We start from the raw sequence: 16,096 nt of genomic DNA on the forward strand, positions 1-16,096 counted from the left end.
ACAAACAAGGTAAAAGTCAACATTCTAATGGTAATGCAGGGCAATAATATGTATAGATAGAAGATGGATTCTTGGTGGCTTCCCTGAACCACTGAGACAAAGCTAGTAAATGTCACCATCCAGAATCCTTGTCAGTTGGGAACAACAAAACCCGACTATTTACTCCATCAGTACTTAGTGTTCCCTTAGTTGTCTGAAAGCATTCTTAACTGATACAAATATCTAGGGAAGAGAATCTATTCTATTCTTTTACATATTATAATGTAAATTATATACTTTGAGATCCTCAATGTGCAATCACATATTTTTATTTAGGGTAATACCAATTTTCAATGAACTTTTGAGGATAGAAACATAATTATCTATCTATCTATCTATCTATCTATCTATCTATCTATCTATCATCTATCTATCTATCTATCATCTATCCCTATCATCTGCACACACACACACATAAATAAAACTTTTCAAGTTACACATTTAATTCCAATAAGGAAATGCATGCTGAGAAAAAAGTATATACACACACATTTATACACATATACATATGAAAGAATTTAGAAAAAGGAGGAGATATCCAAAGAATACAAAAATATAGATTTGAAGGGGCATGAGCACCCCAATGTTTATAGCAGCACTATCAACAATAGCTAAATTTGGAAAAAGCCCAAACATTCATTGATGACAGAGTAAAGAAGAAAACTCAAGGAGGAAGGCATCAGTGATATTTCCATTGAAAAAAACCAGCTGTGGCATATAATACCTGCCTGCCCCTTTATATTTGAAGAATTGTCAAGGAAAACAGAAGTTTAAATTATTGTGTGTCTTTCCTGAGGCTAAACTAGTACAAATGAATGAAAGCTACAGGAGAGTTTTATTCAGGATAGGGAAGCATTTCCTGACACTAAGTTGTCAAAGAATCCATTGCTGCATTGTGAAACAGTGGTTTTCTCGTCATTGAGAGGTTTCCAGAATAGAGTTGTCTGAAGGGACTTTTGCAGGAGATATTTCTTAATTGGCAAGAAGATGGGGCTAGATGACCTCCATGGTCTGTTCTAACAAGAAGGTTTGAGGAACATACATAAAAATGTTCATAAGAGAATCATGGCTTTTGTGCAATATAGAGGTGTTCAAAAGTTTTTGCCTTGATTTGCAATCTGATATATGCATTACAGTCCATTTTCCCTCACTCTGGCCCACTGTATTCTTCTATTCTTGCCTTGTAGTAAGTCATTCAGTGAGTATATGAAGAAGGTTTATTTCAAACAGAAAAAATACCACACTTGTTTATTAAACTCCTATTAGGAGAGATAGAGATTTATGAGAAACAGGAAAATATGCCCGAATAATAAGCAGTCCACAGGAATCATCTATGGTGGACAGCACTGACAGGGCCTCTTCTCCACAGCTATTCTAAACCAGACGATGCCTCCAAAGTTGTAAGCATTTAATGAGTAGTATTTAATGAGCTATAAGAATTTAATGAGAAGTTCTCACTGCAGTGCCTAGTGTAGCTCAATCAATTTCCCCTTTCTCTCTTTTTCCCCCCCACTTTTACAGTAATCTTTACTTCAAACTACTACTGATTGATTGACTTGTTCTTACTTAGGGCCTTTGCTACCATTGTTCCCCAAGTCAGACAAAGTACCCCACGTCACACCTTCACAGTGACTCCCTCTGACTTCAGTTCTGACCTCTGTCCAAAAGACGAGACCAGCCATGCTTGCTCTTCCGGCATCGGCAGTTCTCGCAGCCTTCAGATTTCTTCTGCTTCGTTTTCTATAGTATTTCAAGACTTTTAGTCATATCTGTCAAGGCACTGATAAACATAGATCTTCCCAACTCCAAAGACATCTTTGCCAGAGTGTTTTACCTCAACAATTATGAGCATATTTGTTGTAATATTCTAAGTTAGCTGTTTTTGAAGGATGTAGGGACTCAAATTATATGCTTCTTTGCACTTGAATTAATTAATAACATGCATATAAGGCTGGTGTTCTGATATATGCAAGTGCATTTTGTGGCTATTCTGAGAAGGCTCTGAAGGAGCAACATCCCCTTGTCTTTGCAGTTTCTATTGGCCTCCTGGCTTTGTTGAAGTCCTGGTCCCTTCCCAAGTGTCTTCAGGGCTAGCCACATCAGACCTACACTTCACATTGCCATTCCATAGTTCTTTCATTTTACTTTCTTCCACTTTTTTTTTTTAAAGGTAGGCTTCACAACCAGTGTGGGGCCCAACGTGGGGTTTGAATTCATGACCTTGAGATCAAGATCTGAACTGATACTCAATTGACTGAGGTACCCAGGTACCCCTCATCTCTCACTGCTAAAGACACTAGTGATAACATTGGACAATCATGGATAATCCAGCCTAATCAATTTATTTGAAGGTCAGCTGATAAGCAAAATTAAATGCAAACATTGATGTCACATGGAATCAGAAGTACCTATTATCTGGGATTGAAAAAGCAGGTTGAAGACAAAAAAAAGTGCAATTCCAGAGCTCGAACCACAAAATAGTTAAGACATATTTATGACAAAGAGGAAAAAATATTATGGTTATGAAATCATAAGAGGAAAATGACAGATTCTTGAAACTCTTCATTTTAACCTGTAGAGAGTCATTAGCACATTTTCCCTTCACACACAGGTGGAAATCTCCCATATACCATTCACTGAGCACTAAGCAAGTCTGGGATGCCTCCCAGCTCCAACCCCAGGGAGTGGAGCACACTGTAGTTATCTTTCTGTTAAAACCTATCAGCTTCTCTCAGTGGGACTCCTTAAGGCCAAAATAATCCTCAGATTTTCACTATCAATATCCATCCAATATATACCCCTTAAATGTTAACTGCCCTACAAAAAAAAAAAAAAGTAACCATGCATTTGTTTTAAAAATTCCTAATTTTTAATTTATAAGTTACAAAGAGTAGCTGAAAAGAAATTTGGAAATATGATTTAATCAGTAACTCTAAACTACCACTTAAACTTGGTTTTGTTTTATGAGATTTTTATTCTGTGCATTTGTGATGGGCAGAATAATGGCCTCTTAAAAATGTCTGCATCTTAATTTCTAGAACCTGCAAGCATATTATCTCACATGGCAAAGAGAGTTAAGGTTGTAGTTGGAATTTTATCTAAATTGTTTGTCTGCCATATTAGTTTTTGCAGTACACTACACAACGACTGCCCTTCCCCCACTAAATAAAAGATATCCACATCAAAGTCCTGGAACTTGCAAATGTTATGTTTCCTTATTTGGAAAAATGATCTTTGTAGATGTAATTAAGTTAAGGACTTTAAGGTGAGATTATCCTGGATTATCTAGTAGATCCTAAATCCAATGAAAAGTGTTTTAAGAGACACAGAAAGGAGAACAGGCACACAGAGGAAGACATGATGTGACCATGGAGGCAGAGATTACAGTAATGTGGCCCTGAGCCTGGAGGCAAGAAATACTGACAGCAACCAGAAGCTGGAAGGGAAGAGGAGAGATTCTCCTCTAGAGCCTCCAAATGTAGCCCTGATAACATCTTGATTTTGGACTTCTGCCTTCCAGAACTATGAGAAAATAAAGTTATATCATTTTAAGCTACCAAGTTTGTAGTTGTTATACAGCTCTAGGAAACAAATGCAGTTCTCTATTACGTATAATTAATTCCAAAGCTTGGTGACTTAACAAAACATTTACCATCTTATATTTTCTGTAGTCAGGAATCCAGGTGGGGCTAGCTGGGTCCTCTCTCTCTGGGTTTGTCACTAGGTTGTAGTCAGGTCAACTGAAACTGCAGTGTCTTATGAAATTTTGAAAGGGAAGCATCTGCTTCTCAGTTCACTATCCAGCCTGCACATGAAGGAGGAGGACTGCATATATTGTGAAAAGCAGAAAGTTGAGAAAATTGGGAGTCACCTTAGAAACCCACTTATTGAAGTCTGCCAGCTGGCCCCTGATTACGCACATTCCTTCTATATGCAAAATACATTCCCCCCTCTAAATTTCCCAAGAGTTTCATCCCATGACATCCCATTACAATGTCACTATAGTTTAAGATCTTCAATTATTTAATATGATGTGATCATGGAATAAAAATTAATAACTTTCTAGCGATACTTGATCATGTATTTAGTAACGTAATAAAGGTTAGAAAAAGGAATTTTAAAAGTATTAATTGTTTTTTACAATTCATGAGTTTTACCTTTACAAGTCTATTCAAGTCTACTTTACCCAAAATAATAGAAAATGCCTAATAGAGCTGGTTTAAGCCTGCTGGAACCTAACCTAGTAAACTGTAGCCTCTGCCATTCCTTCCTTTCCAATGTGTGAGCATATTGTTTAAGTAGAATGAATGGGCTTCTGTGCAAGCATGGTTTTAAGGCAAATCCCTGCAGTATCTTCTTCTACTCTATGCCATTTACTAAAGTGCACTGTCAATATTTTGAAGTCACCTTGAACAGTGTTAAATTGAAATAGTAACTGTTTGTTTAAATATTTTTAACCATTATTTTCAATGACCTTCTGGAAAAAGAATGTTTTTGGATAGCAAATACAATGGGATTTCCACATAAAACAGGTATGAAAATACCCCTATTAAACAAAATTATTACTGATGGAAATCAGTGACCAAAGAATTAGCAAATGGTTAACATATCACTCAAGTAATTCTAGTATACAGCTTTTGTTTTGTTTGCTTTCTTTTAATCTTCTATATATCTTCTATATATATTCTATAATTACTTCAATTGCTAAAATATGATTCAGTATTAAAAAGTTTCTATGAGATTTTAATATTTCTTTTTTCTTCTAGTCATTATGATTACATATGTTTTATTTCATTTCAATAATATGATTTTTGTTTTTACTTTTTAACATAATTATATGCATTTTTCAGATGATCTTGTTTCCTTTTTTTTTTAAGATTTATTTATTTATTCATGATAGACATAGAGAGAGAGAAAGAGGCAGAGACACAGGAGGAGGGAGAAGCAGGCTCCATGCACCGGGAGCCTGACGTGGGATTCGATCCCGGGTCTCCAGGATCGCGCCCTGGGCCAAAGGCAGGCGCCAAACCGCTGCGCCACCCAGGGATCCCTGGTTTTCATATTATGTCTATTCATGCTAATCTCTTGAGTTAAATTTCCTGAGATATCTAAATATTTTCCTTTTTGAGTCTATTAATAGCAGGTAAACTGTTCAGAATTATACTTCCAAAAGCTTGCACATCCTCACAGTATTTGAAGATATAGAGAAAAAAAAAAACTTCTATGTCCTTCTGCAAAGTATTATTTCTATCTTTTCTAGAATAAAAAAATTAAGAGAACTAGAATGATCTGACAAAACTCATCTAAACAAAACTCATCCAGCTGCTCTCAATCTGTATCATTTCTTTCTTCATATGAACCAACCATATCAATGGTATCATCAGGGAAGCCATTGATCCTCATGAAAGTCAATCTAACTTTCACATATGATTATTATGCCCAATGACCTTTCAACATTTATGTAGCACTATAAGGAAGGTGGGAGTTTGTTGCTATCATAATACTTTTGAGTGAGAACTGATTACAAAATGAAAAGGACATGCAGTTAGAATGTGATTACAAAGGTACGTAAGAACAATTAGACAACTTTAGTAGAACAGCATTATCATACTAGACATATGGATCTCTCAGTATAGGATAATAAAGTCTGCTTTCCTCTCTTGTGGTAAGTACTCATCACAAGAGTGAAAAACAAGCAGTAAAATCTGGCTTGTTTTTCTCTGGCTACAGAGATAGAAACATTTGCATCTTCATTTTCTTCTCATATGCTTGTCTTCTGGGTCCCAGCGTTCTAACTAAATATATATTCCAAAGAAACAGTTTTCATAAGAATGTTCCTAGGATATGGGGTCAATGTAAATTTGGATGTAGTAAGAGAAAAAAAATTGATTTAAAATTTAACATTCTGTTCTTTTAAAAATACTTTTTTTTTTTCTCACAAACATAAGATCTTGGCTCAGTTCTTAGGCATTCTAATTATTGTATATAATGAAATAAAAAGTCAGTACTTTCATAGTACTTTATCCCTAGAAACATCCCTAAAAAAGATGTCAAGAATGAGGAAAGGCATGATCCTCAGAGAACACCTCTTTCTTTCTTTCTTCTTTCTTTCTTTCTTTCTTTCTTCTTTCTTTCTTTCTTTCTTTCTTTCTTTCTTTCTTTCTTTCTTTCTTTCTTTTCTTTCTTTCTTTCTTTCTTTCTTTCTTTCTTTCTTTCTTTCTTTCTTTCTTTCTTTCTCTTTCTTTCTTTCTTTTCTTTCTTTCTCTTTCTTTTCTTTTTTTTGCCTGTCTTAAATCTCTTATCACCTTCTGAATTCCTATATGATGAAACCAAGAGCTGGCAAAGACTGGTGTTGTAGAGTGTCACTTCTGCTCAAGTGAGGTGTGCTCAGGCCAGGCATCCTTGTTGGGTGACATCCCTTGGCAAGACATGGTGTATCTGTACCCATTTAGACATCATGAAAAAAAGTTGCTTCCCTTCATTAGTATCACAATGAGACATAATTTCACATGTACCAAATAACCAAAATTTAAAAAGACATAATGATGCCAAGTATTGAGGTGATCCGTAGAAAGAGACCCACAGCCATAGAGTGAAAAGAACAAACTGGACAGCCATCTGAAAAACATTTGGCATTACCAAGAAGTGCTGAACATGCACACGTCCCATCCCTAGCAGTTCCACTCATAGGCAATCCCTTCAAAATGACACGTGCATCACCTTGCTCTTTCCTAGATTTCAAAGCAAAATCTGTGCAAAGATACTTGGATCTGTAGGGTCATTCATGTGAGGAGAGTTTTGTATTCATGAGCTGGAGAAAGAGTTACATATTTATGCTTGACCGTTTACATAATAGATCTCCGAACTTTCCTTGGGGCTGAAATACTCAAACGAGGCATAGAATTGTGTTTGGAGGAGTATATTAAGACAAAAGTATGCATGGTATCTAGTATTGTCTTTGAAACAGAGTAATCTTTCATTAAGATCAAATAATCCTTAATGATCTATGTCAGTACTTAATGAAGTGATGTTTATAATTTTGCATATTTTGTTAGACTATACTTCTGCTAGAAGTCAGGACTGAATAAGAATAGTGATAGTGAGAAGATAAAGATAATGAAGAAATCGGAGTGGGAAAGAAAGGTTGGAGTAGAACAATAGAGAAAATGTAGAGAAGCCATTCCTTGTAATACAGACATGTCTCTAAGGGGTGAGTTGCTGGATTGCACAATGCATCTTTTGATTATTCCTGTGCCAGCATCGTCCTAGGTGGGACCTTCAGTCTGCATGCTCTTTCACCCTCTCTTCTTCCACGATAAAACAGTTCCAGCTACAATTCTAAAATCACTAATGGAAATTCAAAAATGCTGTCTTGAAATTCAGTACTGCTTTAGTTCAGAATACTTTTACTTATATATAGACATATGTCTAGTCATTACATGGTAAATATTTCTACTTATTTAACTCACGTTGAGGGTTTATCATGTTTGTGAATGAAAACTTAAATGTGTAAGTATTCTAGAACTTATACATTGGGCTAAAACTCTCAAGATAAAGTGATTTTCTTTAAATAAGTATTCCAGAATAGTTGTCATAATGGTTATAAAGTGGCTCACTCTTAGGTAAACACCAAGTTGTTGTTGTAAAGTTACATATATGCTGAAGAAATTTAACACAGCTGAGAAACTCTATGACCAGATATCCCTTGAATCACTACTTACATTGTGCTTTGTGAGGTTTGAAATATTAGTTGCTATTGCTTGTAGCCAGTCAATACAGTCTTCAGCAGAGAGGCACTGAATAATCCCACTGCAGACCCCGTCCACAGCAATGACTTGGAAAGCATTCTGCCTGCAGACATGTCAAAACAAATCAGATCAAACCTCATCTCATTTATCTATTTGCAACTTGAAATAGTATCATTGAAAGCTGTTTTTTTACACAATGCTAATACAGCTTCAAATTCATATTTGCTTATTTCTCTTTATAAATATCTGTTTTTTTTTTAAGATTTTATTTATTTATTCATAAGAGACACAGAGAGAGAGAGAGAGAGGCAGAGACGTAGGCAGGAGAAGCAGGCTCCATGCAGCTAGCCCGATGTGGGACTCGATCCCAGGACTCCAGGATCACCCCCTGGGCCAAAGGCAGACACTCAACTGCTGAGCCACCCAGGCATCCCAATATCGCTGTTTTTAAATGGAACACTAAGGATGAACTAAGGCAAGGTATAATTTTGAATTACTAGAAAGTGTCTTGAGATTCAGATAAATTCGGAGATTTGAGTTGTAAAATATATATTATGTAAATGGAAAAATATCTAAGATATTTTAGAGGTATTTTCCCAGTTTACCAGAAAAATATACATATTAGTTTATTTATTACTTTGGTTGACATCATCTCTTCTTTATGTTTTTCAGTGCATTTTCTGATTGACAACGGAAAGATCACCAAAAAAGACATGCAAAAATTAAACATCATGTGTAAAATCACCTAATCATCAGCTGCAGCATTTTGTTAGTTGCAAATCATGTTTAACCTCAGTTTATTCCTCTCTCAAAGATGGTTTGGACAAGAGGTTCATAGCTCCTCCTCAGGTCTAAATTTTTTCTGAATTTATGTGCATGTTGTGCATTTCAGTAACAACCAAACTTTAAATTCCAATGGCCAGTATAAATATCCTTTGGTCATTTGTTAATTTGTTGTTGTGGTTGCTAGAGAAATCAAATGATGCCATCCTAAATTGTTTACCAAAGTGCTATAGACTTCAAACTGGTTCCCTACAGCTTTAATGATTTTTTTTCTGTATCAAGTTCTTGCAAATTTAGATATGAGCTAAACGGACAAGAATTGATAAAATTTTCAAAATGAATGGAAGCTAGCAAAATGGCTTGGGCTTGAGAATTACTCTGTTGTGTAACATTATACATTTTGGAAATGCACAAACTACATTTAAATCTCAGCTACTTATGAAGAAATAGAAAAGTTCTGTAGGTCAGCTTTCAAAGGCTTTATAAATTATACAAATTTGTATCTTTTTCTCTTAATAAATACCTTTTCTGTCTTCTGCATTTTGTAACGAGGGCTATGTGGATAGTAGGGATGATTTCACTTCTCCCATCAGAGAAAGTAGACCCAACAGAGTACAATGTTTGCCTCAACTCCAGCACCTGTGTCACGCTGCCTTCCCGTGACACTAGTGCATACATAGCTCATACGTGGAAGCATGCTAAAGCTTTCACTTTTAAGGCACTCTGCATCCAAGTTATTAATATTTTTAGAGAAATCTGCTCTTATACCCTTCACCAAGTCCTTTCAACTGACAACAGAGAAGTGTTCAAATATACTTTTTTTTCCTCTTAAAAATACATGAAAAAAAACTTAGAAAGTACAACTATTGTCTGTCTCTTTGAAGTAACATTCTTTTGAATTTGTGACAAGAAAAAATATGTATAGCGAAAAGAATATTGTAACTTCATGTCTTTCTTAGCTTTAATTTTGATACTCAGCAGTGAGGAAGACATTTAAAATATCCAGAGTTCAACCATCCATGGAAAATGAGGACTAATTTGAGTTTAGTAATATACATTTCTTTCTGCTCTCTGATGATCATAACCATTTCTTCATGTATCATAAGTTAAAGCATGTCCTGAACATATTTGTCCTGTTTTAAATGAATCATGGCAGTTTCTGGTATTTTTAGCTGATTAAAGTTAATATGCTTAGATCAAATTTGCAATCTCTGTAAACATATACATTACACAGTCTCTGGAAAGAATAATTCCGAGGGACTAATCATTTATAAATCCAGGCATATACGTTAACATATATCACTTTTCACATTCAGTTTAAACTTTCCAGGTTGATTTAATGAAAACCCCTTAATGAATGTAAGTGAAATACTTAACCAGTTTCTTTGCTTACATATGACCTCTTGCAAAATAGGCTGATCATTAGGGTTATAGTATGGGTCATATTTCTTCCTCTGCTATTAAATAAATGAGAGTATTAACAAATTAGTCCATTTAGTTGGGACACAATTTTCTCTATAGGAAAATGAGAATAATCTACTTTATAGATTTAACAAGTATTTATGGAGTAACTGATGAGATCCAGATAACTTTCACATATCCCTGAAGCTCCATGAATAACTTTACTCTGAATAATCTATTAATATGTAATCTTGACTGTAATATTTGTGAATGTTTAGTGAACTTATTGCTTCTTTAGGCACTTAGCAAGAAGTATAGTGCTTTTGCTTTCATTTTTAGCTTTTAGAAAATGTATTTCTCTGATTAGAGATAATCAGGAAAGTAAATATTTTTCATTTTGTCTTATTTGATGGTATATGTTTTGAAATCAATAGACTACATTATCCATATTTCGCATTGTGAGACATTAAACTTTAACAATATTTGTAGTAGCCCTGAAGATACTCAAACACAGTTTTGATTCTTAATATACACACGTAGGCACACACAGTTGCTGAAAAAAGAGTTACAGTATTAGAATTAAATAACCTGAAGCTTCAATTTCAGATTATTTTTCCACTACAAAGTCATTGGAAAAGATTTGATTTAGTAACACCTTTTTAAAATGGAATTTAGATGAAGAGAAGAAGGGGAAAGCATGTAGATAGGAGATAGATAATCCAAAACCACATATCATCAGCATGTTAGGAGAAATGTGGGCTATTTGGCTTAGACAGTGTGCATGTGAGAAGTGGCAAGTCATGAAGTGGGCAATAAACTAAAGTCTAATCATTAAGAGCTTTGCAAAGCATGTTAGTATTTCTACCTAATCCTGAAAGTCAGATGGAGCCATGGAAACATTCAAACATTAGAATGAAAGGCTCATGTTTGTATTTTAGAGAGAGAGAGAGCTCTGTGGTGGTTAAAGATGGGGAAAATGAAAAAACGAAGAGGGCATTGCAGTACCCAAGATGAACAAAGATAAGAGTCTGTTTTGAGATAGTGGCTTAATGTTTAATGTGTACATAGGAGAGAACTCAGATGGTATTGAAAATAGGCCGTTTAATTGATTTGGTTAGTAATTATTTAAGAAAGTGATCCTTTCTCAAAAAAGTCTAAAATCCACTTAGGTTAGTGATTCCAGCAATTTACTCTATTTCTTGTTGAGTTCAATTCACATTCACCAGGTTCAGGATCATTTCTGCACTGGGCTTCCTATCATGGTTGACTGCCTCATCACAGCTTTTATTGTTCAGGCTCAAAACCTAATCTTTTTGGTAAGGTATATGAGGAGCTCTTCCAAACTATTTTGTTACCTATTTTCTAAAGTTTAAATCACCAATTTATTTCATGATTTGAAACACAATAACTCATAATTCTCTAAATAAGCCCTGCGATTTTATGTCCTCTATATTTCCCCTCCCCAGTATTCCCTTTGTCTGAAAACACCCTTCTATCCCACTCCATTTATTATCTGCAATGATATTGCAAACAATTTTACATAACATTCTGACCTCTAATTTTTCTTTGTGTAAAATAAAGATAACAATATTTGTCCTTTGTATCTTGGATTTTTAAGACGTTTTTAAAGACTAGGCTTAGGTTCACAGGAAAATTGAGGGGGAAGAACAGAGATTTCCAATATACTCCTTGACTCCACCCATGTGTAGCCTTCCCTATTATCAACATTCCCCAGCTGGAATGGTACATTTGTTATCATTGAACCTACATTGACACATTATTAGTATTCGAAGTCCATAGTTTACATTAGGGTTCACTCTTGGTGTTCTGTATTCCTTGGGTTTGGACAAACGTATGATGGCATGTATGTATCATTATAATATCATACAGAGTATTTTCATTGCCTTAAATATCCTCTCTGCTCAGCTTCTTAATTTATTCCTCTACCTGTCCCTCCATATCCCTACCCCTGAAATCACTGATCTTTTTACTGCCTCCATACTTTTATCTTTTCTAGAATGTCATATGGTTGGAATCATTCAGTATGCAGCCATTTCAGACTGACTTTTTCTATTTGGTATATGCATTTATGGTTCTCCCATATCTTTTCATGACTTGATAGTTCATTTCCTTTTAGTTATGAATAATATTCCATTACATGGAATATACAGTTTATCCATTCAGCTATTGAAGGATATCTTGCTTCTAAGTTTTGGCAATTATGAATAAAGCTTATATAAACTTCTGTGTGCAGGTTTTGAATGTACAAAATGCACTGGGTGCAGTTTTGTCTCCTTTGGGTAAATACCAAGAAATATGATTACTGGATCACATGGTAAGAGTCATGTTTAGTTTTGTAGGAAACTGCTGGATGACTTCCAAAGTGTCTGGACCAAGTATCTGAATTCTCATCAACAGTGAATGAGAATTTTTACTGCCCCATACCTCCTTCAGCATTCAGTGTTGTCACTGTCTGGGTTTTGGTCATTTTAATAGGTATGCTGGTATCCCACTGTTGTTTTAATTTACATTTCCCTGATAACATATGATGTGGGGCATCTTTTCATACATTTACTTGCCATCTGCATGTTTTCTTTGGCGAGGTGTCTGTTAAGGTTTTGGTCTATTTTTTTTTTATTTGGTTAGGCTGTTTTCTTATTGTTGAGTTTCTTTCTTTCTTTCTTTCTTTCTTTCTTTCTTTCTTTCTTCTTTCTTTCTCCTTTCTTTCTTTTTCTTTCTTTCTTATTCTTTCATTTTTTTCTTTTTGTATAATAATCCTTTATCAGATGTCTTTGCAAATCTTTTCTCCCAGTTCATAGCTTATTTTCTCATTCTACTGACATTATCTTTTGTAGAATGTAAATTATTAATTTTAATGGAGTCTAGCTTATCAGTTCTTTCTTTCATAGATCATGCTTTCAGTGTTATATCTAAAACCATCAGCACACCCAAATTTATCCAGGTTCTCACCTATGTTATCTTCTTGCAGTTTCATAATTTTGTGCTTAACATTTAGGTCTCTGACCTATTTGAGGTTAATTTTGATGAAGGGTATAAGGTCTATTTCTAGATTCATTATTTTGCATATGGATGTCAGTTGTTCTAGCATCATTTGTTGAGAAGATTCTTTTCTCCATTGTATTATCTTTGCTTCTTTGTCAACCTCAGATGCCTGCATTTATGAGAGTCTATTTCTGGACTCTTTATTCTGCTCTATTGATCTATTTGTCTAGTATTTTGCAGTGCCACATTGTCTTGATTATTCCAGCCCTTACTAAGTCTTTTTTTTTTAAGATTTTATTTATTTATTCATGAGAGACATACAGAGAGAGAGAGAGAGAGGCAGAGACACAGGTAGAGGGAGAAGCAGGCTCCATGCAAGAAGCCCAATGGGGGACTTGATCCAGGATCCTGGGATCATGCCCTGAGCTGAAGGCAGACATTCAACCACTGAGCCACCCAGGCATCCTGTCCCACCTTTGCTAAATCGTAAAGTCAGATAGTATCAGTCCTCTAACTGTTCTTGTTCGTCAATATTATGTTGGTTATTCTGGAGCTTCTGACTCTTGCAAAATAAATCACAAAATAACTAGCTAGGATTTTGATTGGGATTGCACTGAATCTAAAGATCAAGTTAGGAACAATTGACATTTTGACAATATCAAGATTTCCTATACATGACCGTAGACTATCTATCCATTTATTTAGTTTTCCTTTGATTTTGTTCACCAGAGTTTTATAATTTTCCTCCTACAGATCAACATTTCATTTATTTGGATGCTAGTGTAAATGACATTGTATTTTCTTAAAGATTCTATTCATTTATTCATGAGAGACACAGTGAGAGAAGTAGTGACATAGGCAGAGGGAGAAACAGGCTCCCCACAGGGACCCTGAGGCAGGACTCCATCACAGGATCCTGGGATCACAACCTAAGCCAAAGGCAGACACTCCACCACTGAGCCACCCAGGTGCCCCTGGCATTTCATTTTAGATATTAAATTCCCATTCTCATTACTGATATATAGGAAAGTGATTAACTTTTGCCTATTAACCTTGTATTCTGCATATGTGCTATTATCACTTATTAGTTAAAGAAATTTTTTTGTCAACTTTTCTGATTTTCTACATAGGTTATCAAACCATTTGTAGTCAAATATTTTTATTCCTTCCTAATCTGTATGCCTTTTATTTTCTTTCCTTTATTTTGGCAATCCATTGCTTTTGATAACTTGAGAGTTGATTGTCATTCAAGACAGTTCCACTGTCTGACTTAAATTCTGGCATTTCTGTTATTTGACTATAATCTTTTCCTTAAATCACCACTTATTTATTTTTTTCCATTTTTTTCTAAACCCTTCTAATTGTCTTTGTCCATAAATCTATTCAGCATATACTTATATGCTTCCCTAGACTGAATTCCCTGTTCATCCATATCAATTATGTGAGGTTTTTTCTCATAATTTTCTGCCATTTTGATCTCCAGCTGTTTCTACCATATGAATTCATATTTCTACCATATGACTCCCAATACAATTGTTATCTGGGAATCAGGATCCTAGTACTTCTGATCTACTTTGACATCTTTCTACCCTCACTGCAGCCAGCATTATATATATTGCAGATTCACTCACTTATCCAGCAGTCATCTTACTTATCTTACACAACTAAGTTTAACAAATAAGTTTATTCCTTATTCATTTTTTTCAAATTCCCATATATACTCAAGTTCTATCCTTCTCTGGTACCAGAAAATGTTAAAATGTAATTGTTAGGCTTGTATATCTTAAGGAAGTTATGACACTTTCTCCCTTAACCCCACAGTACCACTGTATAAGAACAAGAATTAGGGACACCTGGGTGGCTCAGTGGTTGAGCATCTATCTTTGCTCAGGTTGTGATCCCGGGGTTCTGGGATCAAGTCCCACATTACACTCTCCCACAGGGAGCCTGCTTTTCCCTCTGCCTATGTCTCTGCCTTTCTGTGTCTCTCACGAGTAAATAAATAAAATCTTAAAACAAAAAGGAACAAACGTTAGAGGGGGTAATGGAGAAGACATGATTGCCAGTTGATCCTCAAGCTAGACCCGGCTATTGCAGGATCCTCATCACCTGCTCTGTCCTCAGAATGTACATTCTGCCTACCATTTCCACAGTGAGAGCTGTTCCAAGGACATCACCTTGAAAGAATAAGGTGCTCTTGAAACCATCTGGATGGTATACATAACTGAACCTAATTAAAGCTTCTTCTTTTTTGTTTTTTTTTTTTAAGATCTTATTTGTGACCCTGAGAACATGATCTGAGCTGAAATCAAGAGTCAGATGCTTAATCAACTGAGCCACCAAGGCACCCCTGTCAATATTCTTCTTATAACCAACTATTTATCAATTTAATTCACTCCAAAAATTATCGTACCCTGTCACTCCAAAATTAATGGGTTTCTGAGTCCTTTCAGTATTTCTTTTCTGTAGTTGATACAATCAACTACTTTCTTCACCTTAAACCCTGCTTACAATAGATTCCGTTTTTATAGGATTATAGTCAGTCTTTCTCCCCCACCTACTTACTCCTTTTCTATTTCATACTATCACCTGTTTTACTTCCTCCTGGGATCCCCCAAACTATACATTTCTAAAAAGTCCCATTCTTCAATGAGCAACAATGAATTGAGTGTTTCTTATGAGTTAGATTCATATTTGTCTCCATCATTAGAATTCATTTTACAATATTCTCCATTTCTCACAATCACCATCCTTCTTGCTCTCTGTTCAGGTATTAAACTTCATCCACAGGTGCCAAAAAAAAAAAAAAAAAAAAACCAATTCATATGTCCTCACCTCAGGAGAAAAAGGCTGAGCACTCTTGGAAAGGCACTAGGGATTCTGCTGTCATTGGAATTTTCTAAAAGTAATAGTGCAAATCAGTAGATTTTATTTCAACACTACTGATTTTCATACTGTTTGAAAAGCATGCAGTAGGTGATACCACTACTCAATTATACATATAACGTTTTAATATTCATTTTTCATATAGGGAAAATTAAGCTTAGCAATTAAAAAATAGCCAAAATTCCCACAATCTCTACTCCCATTCTAATAACCTAACACTTCAATGCTCTGCAATA

General features: G+C 35.1%; 1 protein-coding gene across 6 annotated transcripts in view; it reads right to left on the reverse strand.

The window, feature by feature from the left end:
* Nucleotides 1-16,096, reverse strand: part of SNTG1 (syntrophin gamma 1) — an 818,827-nt gene that overhangs the window by 163,324 nt on the left and 639,407 nt on the right. For all 6 annotated transcript variants that reach the window (XM_077876979.1, XM_077876980.1, XM_077876977.1 and 3 more), the window contains one exon: nt 7,761-7,890. In XM_077876979.1, coding sequence (XP_077733105.1) covers nt 7,761-7,890 — 130 coding nt within the window. The remainder of the gene's footprint in view (nt 1-7,760; nt 7,891-16,096) is intronic.

The sequence above is a fragment of the Canis aureus genome, chromosome 28, assembly GCF_053574225.1.
Source record: "Canis aureus isolate CA01 chromosome 28, VMU_Caureus_v.1.0, whole genome shotgun sequence".
Taxonomy (NCBI): domain Eukaryota; kingdom Metazoa; phylum Chordata; class Mammalia; order Carnivora; family Canidae; genus Canis; species Canis aureus.